Raw genomic sequence first — 15,299 nt, forward strand, 5'->3', positions numbered from 1 at the left:
ACACGGAGGCGAGGATTATCCCTCCTGCACTGTATATTTGTGATTATTATGTTTCATATCTTATTGAATTTTGTGCAAGTTACCGTATTCAGTGCTATCCCACCCTTTTGCATAGTTGATATAAGTATCTGTTATGATATTCAGTTTTTATGGCCTGAATTTTTTCCTTTTTCCTAGGAAATAAGGAAAAGTAGTTCGGACTGTCCCGATATCGTTCTTCTTCCAGTCAAGTTGGATGCCAGTTCTTCTGTTTTCTGGATTTGCGTTTTCAAGTTCATGTTAAGACTTTGACTTTTTCTGTTGCGAATTTTGGACAAAGAAAGAGGAGTGGCTGGGTGTGATGTAACACTTTATAGGCTTCCTCCTCTATGGTTCATCACATGATATTACTTGTGTTGGGTTATGTCGTTTTTTACTTTCCATAGTTTTCATTGGCTGCTGTTAAAAAATAAAGCATGGAAAGAGAAGCATAATCCTCGCCTCTGTGTCCTTAATAAAATTGAAAAATTCTTAGCGCGACTGCTAGAATTTTTTTTATTCTCACTCGTATTATTATTTATATTGCTATCTGTGGGTTCCACATATCCTCACATCTGCTGCCTACTAGTGCCAGATAGACTTTCATGGTGTTTGACGTGTTCTCTAAAGAGTTTGGGCATGGAGTGTTGCATTTGTATGCGCCCACAGCGTGAAATGTTTTTGACCTCCACTGTAATTTTTTTGATACACCATAGGCTGACTGGTTGAAAATGTGATCTTTATTGCCTCTGCCACCTCCGAGAAGAAAGAAAATGAGTAAAAACGAATAGAGTAATTGGAAATAGCTCCTGTGGAGCCAAACTGTCAGGAGGCAGAGGGATCCGGCGGTACCAGAGCTGCTTTATTGATTTGTGATTCCTAGTGAATTAAACAGAGCACCGGGTGCCCACGTCTTTCTTTTCTTTTGTCCTTCAACGGTGGTAATTTGTAAGTTTCTACTTGGATAAAGTCCTTTTCAGCACCTGCGAATAAAGGCACGTTAGGCGCGCTAGACACGCGGACGTCATCGCGTTAGGCCGTCTCGCGCTTACATGGCTTAATGAATGCTTGGGAGTGAGCGTGGGGCAAAGTAGAACGCTTTGTTAGAGGCAGTGCTTTGAATGGGCCGGTACTGAGTACCTGCACTTCTCAAGAAAAACGTAATACTTTTAATTGGAGAGTACCGTCACTTCTCAGAAATATTTTATCTATTTTTCCATTTCAAGCACTGGGCACAGGTACTTAAAGTGGAAGCTCAAATGTGTGAACGATGATGGGACGAAATATTGTCATTCTTAATAAGAACAACTTTTGACTTCCAGTAGGGAATCGTGAGCAAGTTCTCAGCATTTCACAGAAAAATGCTTGTTGTTTAAAAGCTTAAGTGGCCTATCTCTCACTATGTTCACTTCACTACCCGCCTTAAGTGCAGCAATACAAACACGATAAGAACACAACTCTGAGCGACGTGCAAGGACACCGAAACACTTGCCACTTACACAAGAATCTCACACCCATCGCACCCCCGGAGTAGCGTGGGAGTAGAGCGCTATGTGAATGCAATCGCCAAACACTTCACAATACAATTGTGTTACCATCCCCTTCCTTTATATAGCTGATTCCATGTGTTTCCACTCATTGCGTGCTGTGTGATACGTTGTGATGAGTGTTTCCGGGAGGTTCAGGTAACGCACAGCTTCCGTGTATCCTGAGGCTGAGCCAGCGTTAAGCACTGTGAAGGTCACTGACACGGTTTCAAAAATGTCTGCAATTTTAAATGTGTGGTAATCATGCGCGATTAATTAAGTTTGTTGCATGTGCAAATCATATAATAAACTAACAGTTAAAACGAAGTAATTACTCATGGTAAAATACATATGCTTAAAGACAGCTAATCGGTTTGAAACGCCATCTAAAATTTATATTTGAAAAGTTAAAGAATTATGTATGGGCCTGAAACACCATCACGGTCCGCGGTGGTGGAGCAGGTTTTCAAAAACAGAGTTTAAAGCAGTAACGATGACGCAGATCGTCTTTGAAACTTCAAGTGTACTAATTAGTAGAGTCTGGTCCGTCACCCAAATTTTATCGGGAATAAAATAGTGTTGTGTGTCCAGCTTCCTTCTTAACAAACCGGCCGTTTTATTCGCTGCTACAACTACAAATTTAACGAGTAGGGTGTTCAACTTTACATTTATTGAGTTCAGGGCAGTGCTTAATTTGAGCCGGTGGTTCCCGGTGCGGGGCACCTGCACTTCTTATTTCTTGAGGGCTGGTCCTTATTTTTCCTCCTCAGGCATTTGCTGCGAACAAAAGACACATATGGGAAAGACGGAGGAGGAGAAAAATGAAAAAGCGTTGCAAATGGAGAAAGCTGCAAGAGTGAGCTGAAGGGGCATGGAGTGGTTGTAAATGGATTAAATCCGCCTGAGATGACTTTAGGATTACCCCGCCTCAGTATTCAGTGCTTGCACATTTAATTGTATTGTATTTGTCTCCTTCAGAGGAGAGCTTTGAGCACATGCACGTTTTTCTTTACAAATTAAGCAGTGGATCAGGGCTTCTGTAAGGGCCTGTGTACACGTCCTAACCTGCAGGTTGATGAAAGGTATGTGCAATAATACCTTTCTTTCCGTGAGAAGAGCGGGACATTTACAGACCAGATGTGCCATTGATTCAGCGTCACTCCTGCAGAGCATGCACATTTTGTCTGCATTTTTAACTAACCATTTCGGAGCATGTTCGCGCTAGGAAAGTGCACCGAAGCGTAGTGCCATAAGCTTATTTTTTATGTTTCTTCAGTTGCTAGTTGCTCGCTACTATTGAATGTCTGGTTCTTAGTAATACTTCATTTATAACCAGGCATGAGAGCGCCATGAGATTTCAGTTTTATCCTCTAGCAAATACTCTTGTTATCAATCTTTCTAAATGCTGATTGAGCTTCAGAGTTTTTTGACGAGCAGGGAGTTTATGGATTCTTCTAAGGAGCCCCAATGGGCCATTTTCCCCTGAAATCTCTATTTCTTGCCAGCATAACCAATCTAGCATGCCTTCTTTTGATGCTCGCATCTTATGATGGGGCTTGAGAAATGCCCCATACCTGTTCTGTTGCGTGCCCTCCGAGCTTCGTCTGTGACACAGACCGCGCCTGAACCTGACCGCAGTGACTTTACTTACTCACGAATACTGACCAGCTCATCCAAAGTTCAGAGTGCTCCCATCAGAACTAGTGACACTGTGGTGTTTTGTATTGCCGGCACTGCGCGCTTTTCAAAACACTCGGAGCACCGGTTATTTATTGATAACTGCTGCTCAGCTTCAGAGGGAGCAGTTTACCCGCGTGTCGGTCCCGGCGTCTTCACTGCTTCCCTGCCGTCACTGACAACCCTTTATTTCTATTGGCTCCTGTGAGCCAAGGCTGAACAAACACTGCAAACATGGCGGGGGTTGCCATGGCAACACCCCTGTTAGAACTTCGTACTTGGTAGTGACCGTACTCCCGTTAGCTCACGGGCGCGACACTACATCCCTCCCAAAATTTCACAGTAAATAAATAAATGTAACACAGTCATATTAAAGACAATGTCAAATAACGACTTAGCTCCATTGACTTATAATAGGAAGTCACACAGCTTCATCGAGGGTGCAGGATTGCTTCTCAGGTGATATCTCGATTGGGAATTTCTTCCATCACTTTAATCGGTGTCTCTGGGGTTGGTGTCAGTATTACTGTCCTGTCTCTCACAGATACCTTCTGTGTTGTTTGGGGCAGGATTAATCGAGCGGTGCTGCAGCTCCTCATCCTCCTCAGACCCATCCATTTCTGTTGCTAGGGGATCATGTTCTGGACTGGGTACTTCTCGTGGAGCTTGGAATCTCTTGAACCATGATACGTTCCGCGCAACTTGTTCAGGGCCTCTCTTTGCCACAATCATTGATCCTTGATGACTGGTAACTATCCACGGTTTGTCTTCAAACGGCAGACGAAATTTGCTCCCTGGTAACCGGTCCCTTATGAGTACAGCGTCTCCTTCTTGTATATCCGAATGACGTGCTCTCCTTTGTCTGCTTGCCCCATCATTTGAATTTTTTCTCTTGGCATATTCTTTTCTTTCATTTATGGGACTTGGCTTCCAGGATTCATGATGGGGTATGACATTGGTCACTATTCGCCCCATCGATAAATGACCAGGAGCTACTCCAGTGGTAGAGTGGGGCGTCATACGGTAATCACAGAGAAAAGAGTTAACAGCTCTCTCTAGTGCTTCATTCTTGGCCAGCGCAATTCAAACTACTTTATTCAATGTCCTCATAAATCTTTCGACTTCCCCGTTGGCTTGAGGCCACCTGGGAGTGATTTTCCTGTGCTTAATGCCAAGTGACCGTAGGTATTCTCCGAACTCACTTCCATGAAACAGCGGTCCATTGTCAGTCTTGACTTTTTTTTCTAGCCCATGAGATGCAAACATTTTTTCCATCTTTGATATGATTTCGGACGCTGTCAAGGTTCGGACTATTTCTACCTCTGGGTACCGCGAGTAGTCATCAATCATGACCATCAGATGATCTCCATTAGGCAGACTTCCAAAATCAAGGCTAGTTGACACCCACGGTTTGTGGGGTCATTCCTCGGTCTCAATTGTGACTGGTGTGTTGGGAGTTCCAGTCGTTTGGCACTAGTGGCATGACCGTATTAACTCCTCTACCCTTTCATCCATCTTTGGGAACCACACTTTTGTCCTCAACCTGTTCTTTGTTTTCACCATCCCCTGGTGGCCAGCGTGTGCCAGCTGAATGACTCTGTTCGTGAGGCTGGATTAGATCACTATGATCTCGAAGAAGACATCCGTCTTCACTGACTGTTAGTTCTTGCCGCACGTGGTGTAGTCCTTCCATGACCATTCTCAACTCCGGGGTTAGAGACTGCCACTGGTTCGGTCCGGTGTGCCAGTTGTTGTTCTGTATCATTTGTATAGCTCTCTGGAGGTTGTCCTCTAATTCCGTGGCTTGTCTTATTGTGTCCATCGTGATAGGAAGTGGTCATGATCTCTCCGCTACGCATTTGACGTATTCCTCGGTCTCACAGGCTTCACTTTCTTCTCGCTGGGTGGCAGGTCTGGAGTGCCTTGAGAGGTAGTCTGCTGGGTTGTTTGATCCTGGGCGATATTCCACTTTACAATTGTATTCCTGCAATTGGAGCATCCACTTTTCAATGCGTGGAGGTGGCTTGGATGCTGTGCCTTGGAAAAGTGATATTAATGGTTTGTGGTCTGTAGTGACAACAAATGGGTGTCCGTAGACATATAGGTGGAAGTGCTTACATCCCCAGTGGATGGCAACAGCTTCTCGCTCAATTTGAGAATATCTTTTCTCAGTGTCAGTTAGTGAGCGGCACGCATATGCAACTGGGGCCCAGTCTTCAGCATTAACTTTTTGGAGGAGCACGGCTCCCAGCCCTGTTGGGCTGGCATCTACTGCAATGGATGTTTCTCGCCGGGGATCAAAATATCGTAGGATGGTGTCTGCTGACAACGCTTCCTTTGTTGCTTGGAAGGCATGTTCGTGTTCAGGGCCCCAGGACCATGTTGATGCCACCTTAGTGAGGTCTCCCAGCGGTTGTGTCAATGATGTGAGGTTCTTTATAAAACGGGCACAGTAGTTCACCATACCCAGAAAACTTCGAACTCCAGTTATGGTTGTCGGGGGTTGGGCAGTTTTGATGTCTGTCACCTTTTCCGGGTCAGGGGCAACGCCGCGTGATGATAAGGTGTATCCGAAGAATTGTATTGTTTCTTTGAGAAATTCACATTTCTCTCTATGGAGAGTGAGGCCTGACTCATGGATCCGCTGGAGAACTCTTTTGAGAATGTCATGGTGTTCCTGAATGGTTTTTGCAAAGAAGAGGATGTCGTCGCTGACATTTATGACACCTTTCAAGTCTATCAGCAATTCTCGTATCGTGTTTTGGAAAACTTCGGCTGCACTTGAAATTCCGAAGTTTAGCCTCTTGTAGTGGCGGAGTCCAATATGGGTAGAGAAGGTTGTGATATACCTAGACTCCTCTGCTAGGACTAGCTGGTGGTACCCTGACCTGAGGTCCAGTTTTGAAAACCATCTGGCTTCACTTAGTTCTCCTATTAGGTCATCAATGGTAGGTGTAATGTGTTGTTCTCTTTTTATGGCTACATTTGGTAGTCTCATATCAACACAGATCCTGACTTCTCTAGGTTGTTTGGGTTTCTTGGCTACTGCAATCGGAGACACCCATGGTGTCGGGCCATCCACCTTCTCTATGATTCCTGCAGATTCTAACTTGCATAGTTCCTTCTCCACTAGGGGTCGTAGGTGAAAAGCTATCCTTCTGTGTCTTAAAGCTATGGGTTGGACTGACTTGTCGATGTGCAGCGTGATTTCCTTGTTTCTTAGACACCCTATTCCTTCAAAAACGCGAGCATAGGACTCTAATATGTCACTCGGGGAGTCCATGTATATCTCAAAAGTGAAAGTTACGATGCCCCGGGCTTCTGCGGTGTGGCATCCTAGTAGAGTTTGCTGTCCTTCTTCGGCTACATATATGTAGGCTTCAATTTCCTGTGATCCGTGAGCCACCGTAGCATGAAACTTTCCTTTCTTCGTCAGCGGTCGCACCTGACCATACGCGAACACTCTGACTTGTGTCGGTGTGAGGGGTGGAGCTGGGTTTAGCGTTTGGTACGTCGCCTGTGCCATGATGTTAATGGACGCTCCAGTGTCTATTATGACTTGCACTGGGCATCCAGCTACTCGTATTTGACACTTGGGCAGTTGTTTCTGCCGACTTGTAGCCGTACTGATGGTGAAAATTGAGTGGACTATTTGTATTCCTTCCTCATCATCATCCATGTCACTGCCTCTGGGTTGTACCTTCATAGCCGTGTTTACTGTGGTTTGGGTATTTGTGCCCTTCGTTGCTCTACATACTTTGACAAAGTGATTACATTTTCCACACCCTACACATTTCTTTCCTTTGGCAGGGCAGTTGATGAGGGGGTGATTTATCCCTCCACATCTTCCACATGTTTTAGTCAATAGTGGTGTCTTTTGTATCCTTGGCTTGGAGGAGGCTCCCATCACTGCTGCTACCTGCTCCGTCTTGATTGGGGTCTGAAGAGCTGCTTCCAAATGGGACGCTCTTGCCTTTGATAGCTCTTTGGTTCTCCCCATCGTAAGAATGTCTTGTAATGACCGCCCTGACTCTTCAAGGATCCTTTCTCTTAGTTTGGATGACGCGCAACCCTGAAAGATTTGACCTCTGATTTCATAATTTTCATTGTGGAATGCGCATGTGGCCGCAAGCTCTTTCAATCTCAAATAGAACATGTCGATGGATTCATCAGCGTTTTGCCGAGCTTGTCGAAATATGAACCTTTCATAGTCAACATTGACCATGGGTGCAAAATGCGTCTTGAGCGCTGCAATGAGTGTGAGATGCGTCTTTGGCTCCACTTCGTTTATTGTTTTCGCTATGCGGTATATGTCTTTTCCCCCTAGGTGTACCACCATTGCTCTTTTTTGCTCATTGTCAGTTTTTGTGGCTTCGAAATAAAACATAAGACGCTCTACCCATTCATTCCATCGCGCTGCCTGTGTGGATGGGGCTCCTTCAACTATGAATTGTTCAATGAGGGGTACTGTGTTCAGTTTGTATTACTTTTTTTTTTAGTCTCTTTGTAATTGTTTGTATTTCTCCCTCCTTAAGTTGTGGTGGGAACAAACTAAAACCCCACTTGCTGTCTCTTGTGTTATTATTTTTTGTTGTTGTTGCTGTGTCTTTGAATGCTGCTAATGGGCGAGGCACACACAGCTTTACAACTTGTCGTTTTATTTTTGAGCTTGGGGGCGGAGTCTGGGGTTGAGGGCCGATGGTCTTACCGGCAAGTATGCCTCGCGTGTGGAGGTCTTCTTCCTCTTTTCTTTTGAAGGACTGGAACTGATCCTCTTTTTTTTTCTCGGGGCACGGCCGCCTCGCCACGTGGATGTGGGAGTGGCCGAAGCACGAGCACCGCGTTCCGCACTCTTCTGGATCAATCTTGTGCAGGCGAGCGGCGCCCACCTTCGTCGCCAGTGTGGTGTTTTGTATTGCCGGCGCTGCATGCTTTACAAAACACTCGGAGCACCGGTTATTTATTGATAACTGCTGCTCAGCTTCAGAGGGAGCAGTTTCCCCGCGTGTCAGTCCCAGCGTCTTCACTGCTTCCCTGCAATCACCGGCAACCCTTTATTTCTGTTGGCTCCTGTGAGCCAAGGCTGAACCAACACTGCAAACATGGCGGGGGTTGCCGTGACAACACCCCTGTTAGAACTTCGTACTTGGTAGTGGCCGCACTCCCGTTAGATCACGGGCGCGACACTACAGACACTAAGCCTAGAGCATTGAAATCGATTGACTGCTCTGCCCCCAGCCAGCGGTTCCACGTGGATTTACCAGGACCTGAGGAGACTCTCCAAAAGCCAGACACGTTACTGGACACATACTCCTGGGAAAGACCTCAAGCCTGCGTGCCAGCAGGCCGAAACACATGTTCGCTGTCCAGAATTGCTTAATTTGTTGTGCATTCAATAAACCTGAAAATAATTTTTTTTAATTGCTTAGAATCGAAAGAGTGTATCTTAAGGGTGGCTAACATTGGTAATCATAATACGTATACTACTAATAGACAAAAGGCAGAATCAAAGACTTTTTAAGGCATGTGCAAAGTAGGCAATTTCCCTGGGCATCCTTTAAAAGTTCCCTTTCCCTCTGTCTATTTGATTTCTCTCACTCTCTGTCTATATCTACTTCTGTATCTGTACCCAGTGTCATCTTAACGATTTTTGGAGTCCCGGGCAAGACATATTTCAACTGTTGTTTGTGATCTTCTAAAAGTTAACATAGTATTGTTTGGCATTATGCAGGGTTGAACTAGCAGGAAATGGGTAGTGAAATTCTAATTTGTCCCCTACGAGGGCCCCCAAAATAACTCTTGCCCAGGGCCCTAACTCATTGAGATGCCATTACCCACTGAGGCCTGGCCCACCCACACCAGTTCTGACAATCAGAATTGTCCTAATCAGCGGCGGCAGGTACCCTTTAAAAGTGGTGAGGCAAGTGAAGTGCCCCACCACTTCCCCAAAAAATAAATAAATAAAACATCCCTCCCTCCCTCCAAAACCCCAAAGTAAACCAGCCCCCTCCAAAAGCCCAAACCATAACACTAAGTACAAACCAACTTGCATGCAACTACACTTGCATGCATTACACACATACTTGCATTACACACACATGCACTGCACATTTAAATAAAAAGCAGCACTTACCCACAGGCTGTATGTCCTCCTCAGTGCTCTTCTCCTTCGTGGATGCCGGAAGAGCTGTCCTAACCATTCCAGACGCTGCTCTCATGCTGTTATTCAGCATGAGAGCAGCACCTGGATTGGATGGAGCATCAGGCCCTAGATGCCCGTGCTGGGTCTTCATCCAGTTGTCCTAAGACAGCTGAGTGGAGAACTTCAAAGTGTGCATGTCACTTTGGCCGGTGCAAAAAAGCCAGCCAATGTGACATGCGCACTTTGGTGCGTCCTGTCAGCCCTGATCCTGTCCTTTCCTACCATTCGTCAGCAGAGGACACGCCCTGCATGTGTCTGGGCTGGTGCGCGCTGCGTAGGCAAAAATAAAACACCAATGAAAGCTTTTCATTGCCATTTTATTATTGCCTGTGCGTCTCACACGGGGGAGAGGAGGGAGGGGCACTCCCCCGCCCTCGAGAACTTATTCTGATTAAGTGAAATTGTGGCAAATCAGGTTGCTGTTGTTTCAACTATCTGGTCACCCTTCCAAACAAATGAAATACGTTTTTATGTGAAATCTAATCGCATTTGGAACTGCCTTTCTGCTACTCTGCCCCTGGGACGAACTACTGTGGTCATATCAGGCCCAGTAATCTCTCAGCACTCTGTGGACCTCATGGACATACCACCTACAGTGTGCATTTCTTTTTGTCCCTTATAGACAAGAAAGGCTTCCCGAAAAAGGCTGATTTGTCTCACCATTCTCCTCCGTTCACAGCAGACCAAAAAAAACAGCTGCCCAGCTTCTCTGTTTGGTGTTGGTTCGCAGAATATTGCGGTGTCTATTATGCTCTAAATATGTCTGGTGTATTTTGATGTTCTCTTATGGATGTGCCTTCAGGTTGAGCACAGCTGTGCTGAAGAGAGCTGTCCAATGATTGAGTGGTTTATTTTTGTTTTAAGATTGTCATGGATTTCAAGCATCCCGATGGACGTACCGTGGCAGTCCTGCTCCCTCGCCGCAGCTTGTTAGTGATGACTGGAGAATCTAGGTACTTATGGTCACATGGGTAAGTACTTAAGGTTTTCTGTCTGCTTTGAAAATAAATGTTTTTCATTGAATTTGTGTTTGTCTTCTCCTATCCCAACCTAAAGAATCTTGGCATCTGTGACAAGATGTGCTGCGGACTTGTTTGGGAACTTGTATTCTCATGTCATCCTGATGAAAGAAATAGAACCCCTGCTGTGCTTCTGGAACATTCTTAAGTGCTCAGCCCTGCGCCGCCATAGAGTGTTCTTGCGAAGATTAACCTAAATTGGACTGTTTGTCTCAAAGAGTGACATCCCGTTAGTTCCACGCAGTGATTGTATTGACTATTCCTAGCAGTGCACGGCTCAAACTGTGAGAGCAGAAGCACCACAGAACAAAACAAAAGTCGTTTTTTCCCCCGGTTTTTGGTCTCAGCTGTAGATTGCTTTAACTGTCTGTTGGCGAGAGCTGTTGTGTCCAATGCACTGCCTGTACTGAAAGCTTTTGTTGATATGGTTGTCTTTGTCCAACCCCAGGAGCATTTTGGCATCAGTGTTCTGATTGTAAGAGTTGTATCCTTCCTCCGCATGCTTGAGGGGACTCTGCAAGTGCTTTAAAATGACTGTGTTGGTAGAAAAGAAACCAGCGCACCCAGACCAGCACAGGTATTCATCATGTTGTAATGTTCCGAAGTCGTTACCCATCGGGCATTTGCGCAATCCAGGTAAAGTCTTTTGCAAGAAGAAAGTCTGAAACACATGAGCAGAAAAGCCTTACGATCTTTGCAGTCTCTGTCAGAATGAGGCCTAGCGTGACTAACTAATGCCAGACTCACCTTCACTTCTCCATTGAAAGAACTGCTGTGTAAGAAAACAGTCCATGTTTCAGAATTCAGGGCTTCTGCTTCTTTGTTCGCAAGTCTTCTGGGATTATTGACAAAGTGTGTCAACCTGGGTAGACTGGTAACTGGAACATACCGCGAGTCTCTGTAGATCACCCTCACCAAGCCCAAGTCAGTTGCATACCCGTGAGAGGGCCCTGCTCTTTAGCGTAATTGACTTTATTTTTTATCTAGCGCAAACTTAATTTCACACAGCCATTAAGACAAAGATGAATCGTTCAAAATGCCAGAGCTTCTCACTTACCAAATAATACTTTCTACCACCTTACATGCTTGATCATGTATTTGTAAATGAAGCTTCCAGTTGAGATAGGGGCATCCAAGGCTAAAATTGTTACTTTGAAACTGACATTTGATTGTTTAGTCCTGTCAAAGAAAGTAAGATTTCATTGGTCCACCATGTTGCAAATCACTAATGAATTGCCAACAAAGCCATTGATGCCATTGTAGGATGTTCTGCTTTCACGTGTCTTCGAGATTGTAAGAAATTGGGTTATTAGTTTTTTTTGGGGGGCGGGGGGGGAAGTACCCACCACAAGTAACAATCACTATCTTTATCAAGGGAAGCACTAAGGTGACAAAATAAACCTGTGCTCAACCCCCTAGTAGAGATGGCATAGAGCACACATGCTTATCTGAGAGGCAACCTTTAAAGTATTTATACAGTGCTAAAACAGTACGAACGTTGAAATGCAAAACTATTAAAAAAGAAAGCAAAACAATTTTTTAAAAGTTTTCCGTAGAAATGATGCTAAGAAGCACAAAGTGCCATTGATAGTCATGTGTCACAGTTGAACATGATCTAGGTGCAATTTGACACTGACCCAGTGGGAGGGGGTGGGGGGGGGGGTGTAATGATACATTAATAAGATTTGTCCTGGTCATATATTTTACCTTCTGACTTTAGTCCTTTATGTCCCAATGCACCACAGGAGTACACTTCTAAAGCCCTCTAGGACCTCAGGGGAGGCACTTAAACATTCACAGGTTGGCAGGCCGAGGCCAGCATGAGACTCCGGTCCAGGCAGTTACCACTGGGCAGTTGCATTAAAAGGCCAGGTGTGGCTTGTTGTGTCCCTATACTTTTATCAGGAGGTCAGTCTTGTGACCTTTGGTGTCCACTTTTTTTCCCTGGCGACAAGGGGGAGGGCAAGCCCAGTCCTTTGGGCTTTTCACAGTTTACAAATAGCAGATTCAGTCCTCTTCTGATCTTCCTCAGGTCCTGAAGTTTTCTGGAAACATCCTCAGCAATAAGGTAAAGGTTCCCAGTCCTAACCCTATCCCCTTTTGGGCGTTTTCAACATGGCCAAAGTCTTTGGCAACACTAAACCTGGGCTCTAAGGGGTGTGTGTGTATGTTAAAGGGGCGGGGGTTGTAGTGTACAATGGTAATACTTGTGTTCTCCCACATCTAACACTAAATTCAAGTTTTGGGCAGTCCCTCTACCCCCAATAAATTCAGTGACCGAACTCTAGTAAAATCAGAAATTAAATTTCAACAACAAGGCAGTTGATAAACACAATGGTCCTTATTACGAGTTTGGCGGTGAAGACAGCCAAATTCTGACCATGGTGGTCTTCCCAACAGAACACAGCCAAACTACGGCCAGTACCGCCAGTGTGGACAGGCTGCCGCAGACTGCGGTAGGCACCTTCAGACCGGCAGGGACCATGTTTCCACGGGACACATTACGAGGCTGCGCACCGCCAGTCTTTCTGCGCGGTCGCCCCGTCACCAAAACCCTGGCGGGAAACCAACTCTATAAAATGAAACACTCACCTCCAGGAGTGCTTTGCGGAGCCGCCATGGAGCCTGAACTCGAAGTGCTCCCACTGCTCCTGCTCGCACAATGACTCCAGAACCAGCAATGAAGACAACAACCGTAAGTACACACATTGGAGGAAAAGGCATTAGTAAACAAGCACACACAACATACATATCTGGGACGGCTTGTGACAGATACACGCACGTAACCACACACACATACTATACACACGTACGCCCAAACTACACACACCACGGCCAACACACACGTGCTATACACACACCAACCCACACACACACAGCACCGCCATGGTCATACACACCACCGACTCCCACAGCAACATCACAGCCGCAACAACACAAACACTTCACCAAGCACTCTTACTTCACACGTCAACATGGCAGTACATACATACAACACGTAACAACACCACACAATAAATCAACACTATCACATTGCCATACAACAAACCATTTGTCACACCACACCCACACCACACACAACGCGTAGGACATAGCCAACACCACACACACGGACGCACACACAACAACCACACAAGGGCACACAATTACCATTGCAAATGCCAACACAAACTATACACAATGTGGCTACATACATGCATGTACCAATACACAAAACACAGCAATGACACCGGGACTAATGGCAGGGCCACATACACATATGTAGCCCAGGCACAACAGCTAGCACAAGCAACACACACACAAACCAAAGCCCACAAACACTAAACAGACATGTGGAAAGAAAGGCAGGACAAGTATGTTACCATTGAATCCAACAGCAGGTTGGCCCAGATGTATTAAAATATTCATCAATTAAAAGATAACTATATACAAATAGAAGGCCATTGGCCAGTCCAAGGTCGCAGGTACCCAAGGCACAAATGACACCTCACTGTGGCCTTTCTGACTCCTGATTGCAAAATTACCTCCAAAGGGCAGGGACACCAAGGGGGCAGGCAGGCCCTTCAGGGATAAGGGTGTGTGGAGGAAGGTTTAAGCTTGGAAGGGGGGGTCCTTGGGCTTGGGCTTGGAAGGGGGGGGCCCTTGGGCTTGGGAGGGGGATCCTTGGGCCTCAGCTTAGGAGGGGTAGATATCTTGGAAGGGGGCATGGGCACTAGCAGGGCTGGGCAGGGGAAGACTTGGAGGTGGAAGGGCTGGACTTGGGGAGGGACACAGAGCGCTTGGGTGTCTCGTGCGATGGGAGAGGGGTAAGGAACAGGGAAAACTCTGAGAGGAAATTATTCTTAGACACACGGGGCGGTCATGGCAAAATGGTTTGGAGGGAGAGGGAGTGGTCGTCAGATGTGTAGGTGTGGATGTCTTGGGTGCAGGTGCGTGCGTGGAATGCTTCTGGGTGCAGGGTGTCTGTTGGATGGGTGAGTGCGGGCATTTAAGTGTTTTAGGAGGAGGGGGTGGAGCTGCTGGGAGATGCCATGGTGGATGGGTGACTGTCTGTTGGGGTGGTGTCTGCAGGTATGGTACATGTGCTGCATGTGGGGGTGTCAGTGGTTGTGGTGGGTACAGATGTGGTGACTGGGGTGGATGTCTGCAGGTCTGCTATTGTGCTGACTGTGGGTAAGATGGGACTGGTGGCTGGATCCGTGCATGATGGTGTGGTGGCTGCAGGTGTGTCTGGTGTAGTGTCTGTGAGGAAGGGGTGGCAGGGGAGTCAGTGCAGGAAGTTGATGTTGGTGTGTCTGCAGGTGAGAGTTGCTTGTGTGCATTCCGGTGGTGGGTTTTGTGATGCTTATGTTTGTCTTAGCTACCCTTGTCTGTTGAGGTGGATGCATGCCTGTGTGTACGTGTGCTTTGGATGGGTAACAGGAGAGGGGTCTGAGATTGGGAAGAGGTAGTTGGAGGGGGGACGGGAGACAAAGGGACACTGGCTGCTGTCAGAGTAGAGGCCAGAGCTTGAAAGGATCTCTGTAGACCAGGCATGGCATCGTGAATGCCCTCCAGGAACACATTGCTCTGTTGGATTTGAGCTTCCAGTCCGTGGATGGCATTCATGATGGTCGACTGACCCACAGAGATGGACCTCAGGAGGTCCATAGCCTCCTCACTGAGGGTAGCAGGGCTGACTGGGCAGGGAGCAGAGGTGCCTGCGGTGAATGAGAAGCCCACCCTCCTGGGTGAGCGGGCATGGGCAACTGAGTGGCGAGCTACAGGGAGGGCGGTGCTAGTAAGGGGGGTGGCGGACAAAGATGGAGCTGTCGTGGTCCCAGATGGGTCCGCCACCACCAGGGAGTATCCACTAAA

The 15,299-nt window shown here is 46.5% G+C and overlaps 1 protein-coding gene across 3 annotated transcripts in view; it reads left to right on the forward strand.

Annotated features, from left to right (window-relative positions):
* ALKBH8 (alkB homolog 8, tRNA methyltransferase) overlaps nucleotides 1-15,299 on the forward strand; it is a 373,549-nt gene that overhangs the window by 189,585 nt on the left and 168,665 nt on the right. For all 3 annotated transcript variants that reach the window (XM_069202338.1, XM_069202337.1, XM_069202340.1), the window contains one exon: nucleotides 10,288-10,394. In XM_069202338.1, the coding sequence (XP_069058439.1) occupies nucleotides 10,288-10,394 (107 nt within the window). The remainder of the gene's footprint in view (nucleotides 1-10,287; nucleotides 10,395-15,299) is intronic.

This window comes from Pleurodeles waltl, chromosome 8, assembly GCF_031143425.1.
Source record: "Pleurodeles waltl isolate 20211129_DDA chromosome 8, aPleWal1.hap1.20221129, whole genome shotgun sequence".
Lineage (NCBI taxonomy): Eukaryota > Metazoa > Chordata > Amphibia > Caudata > Salamandridae > Pleurodeles > Pleurodeles waltl.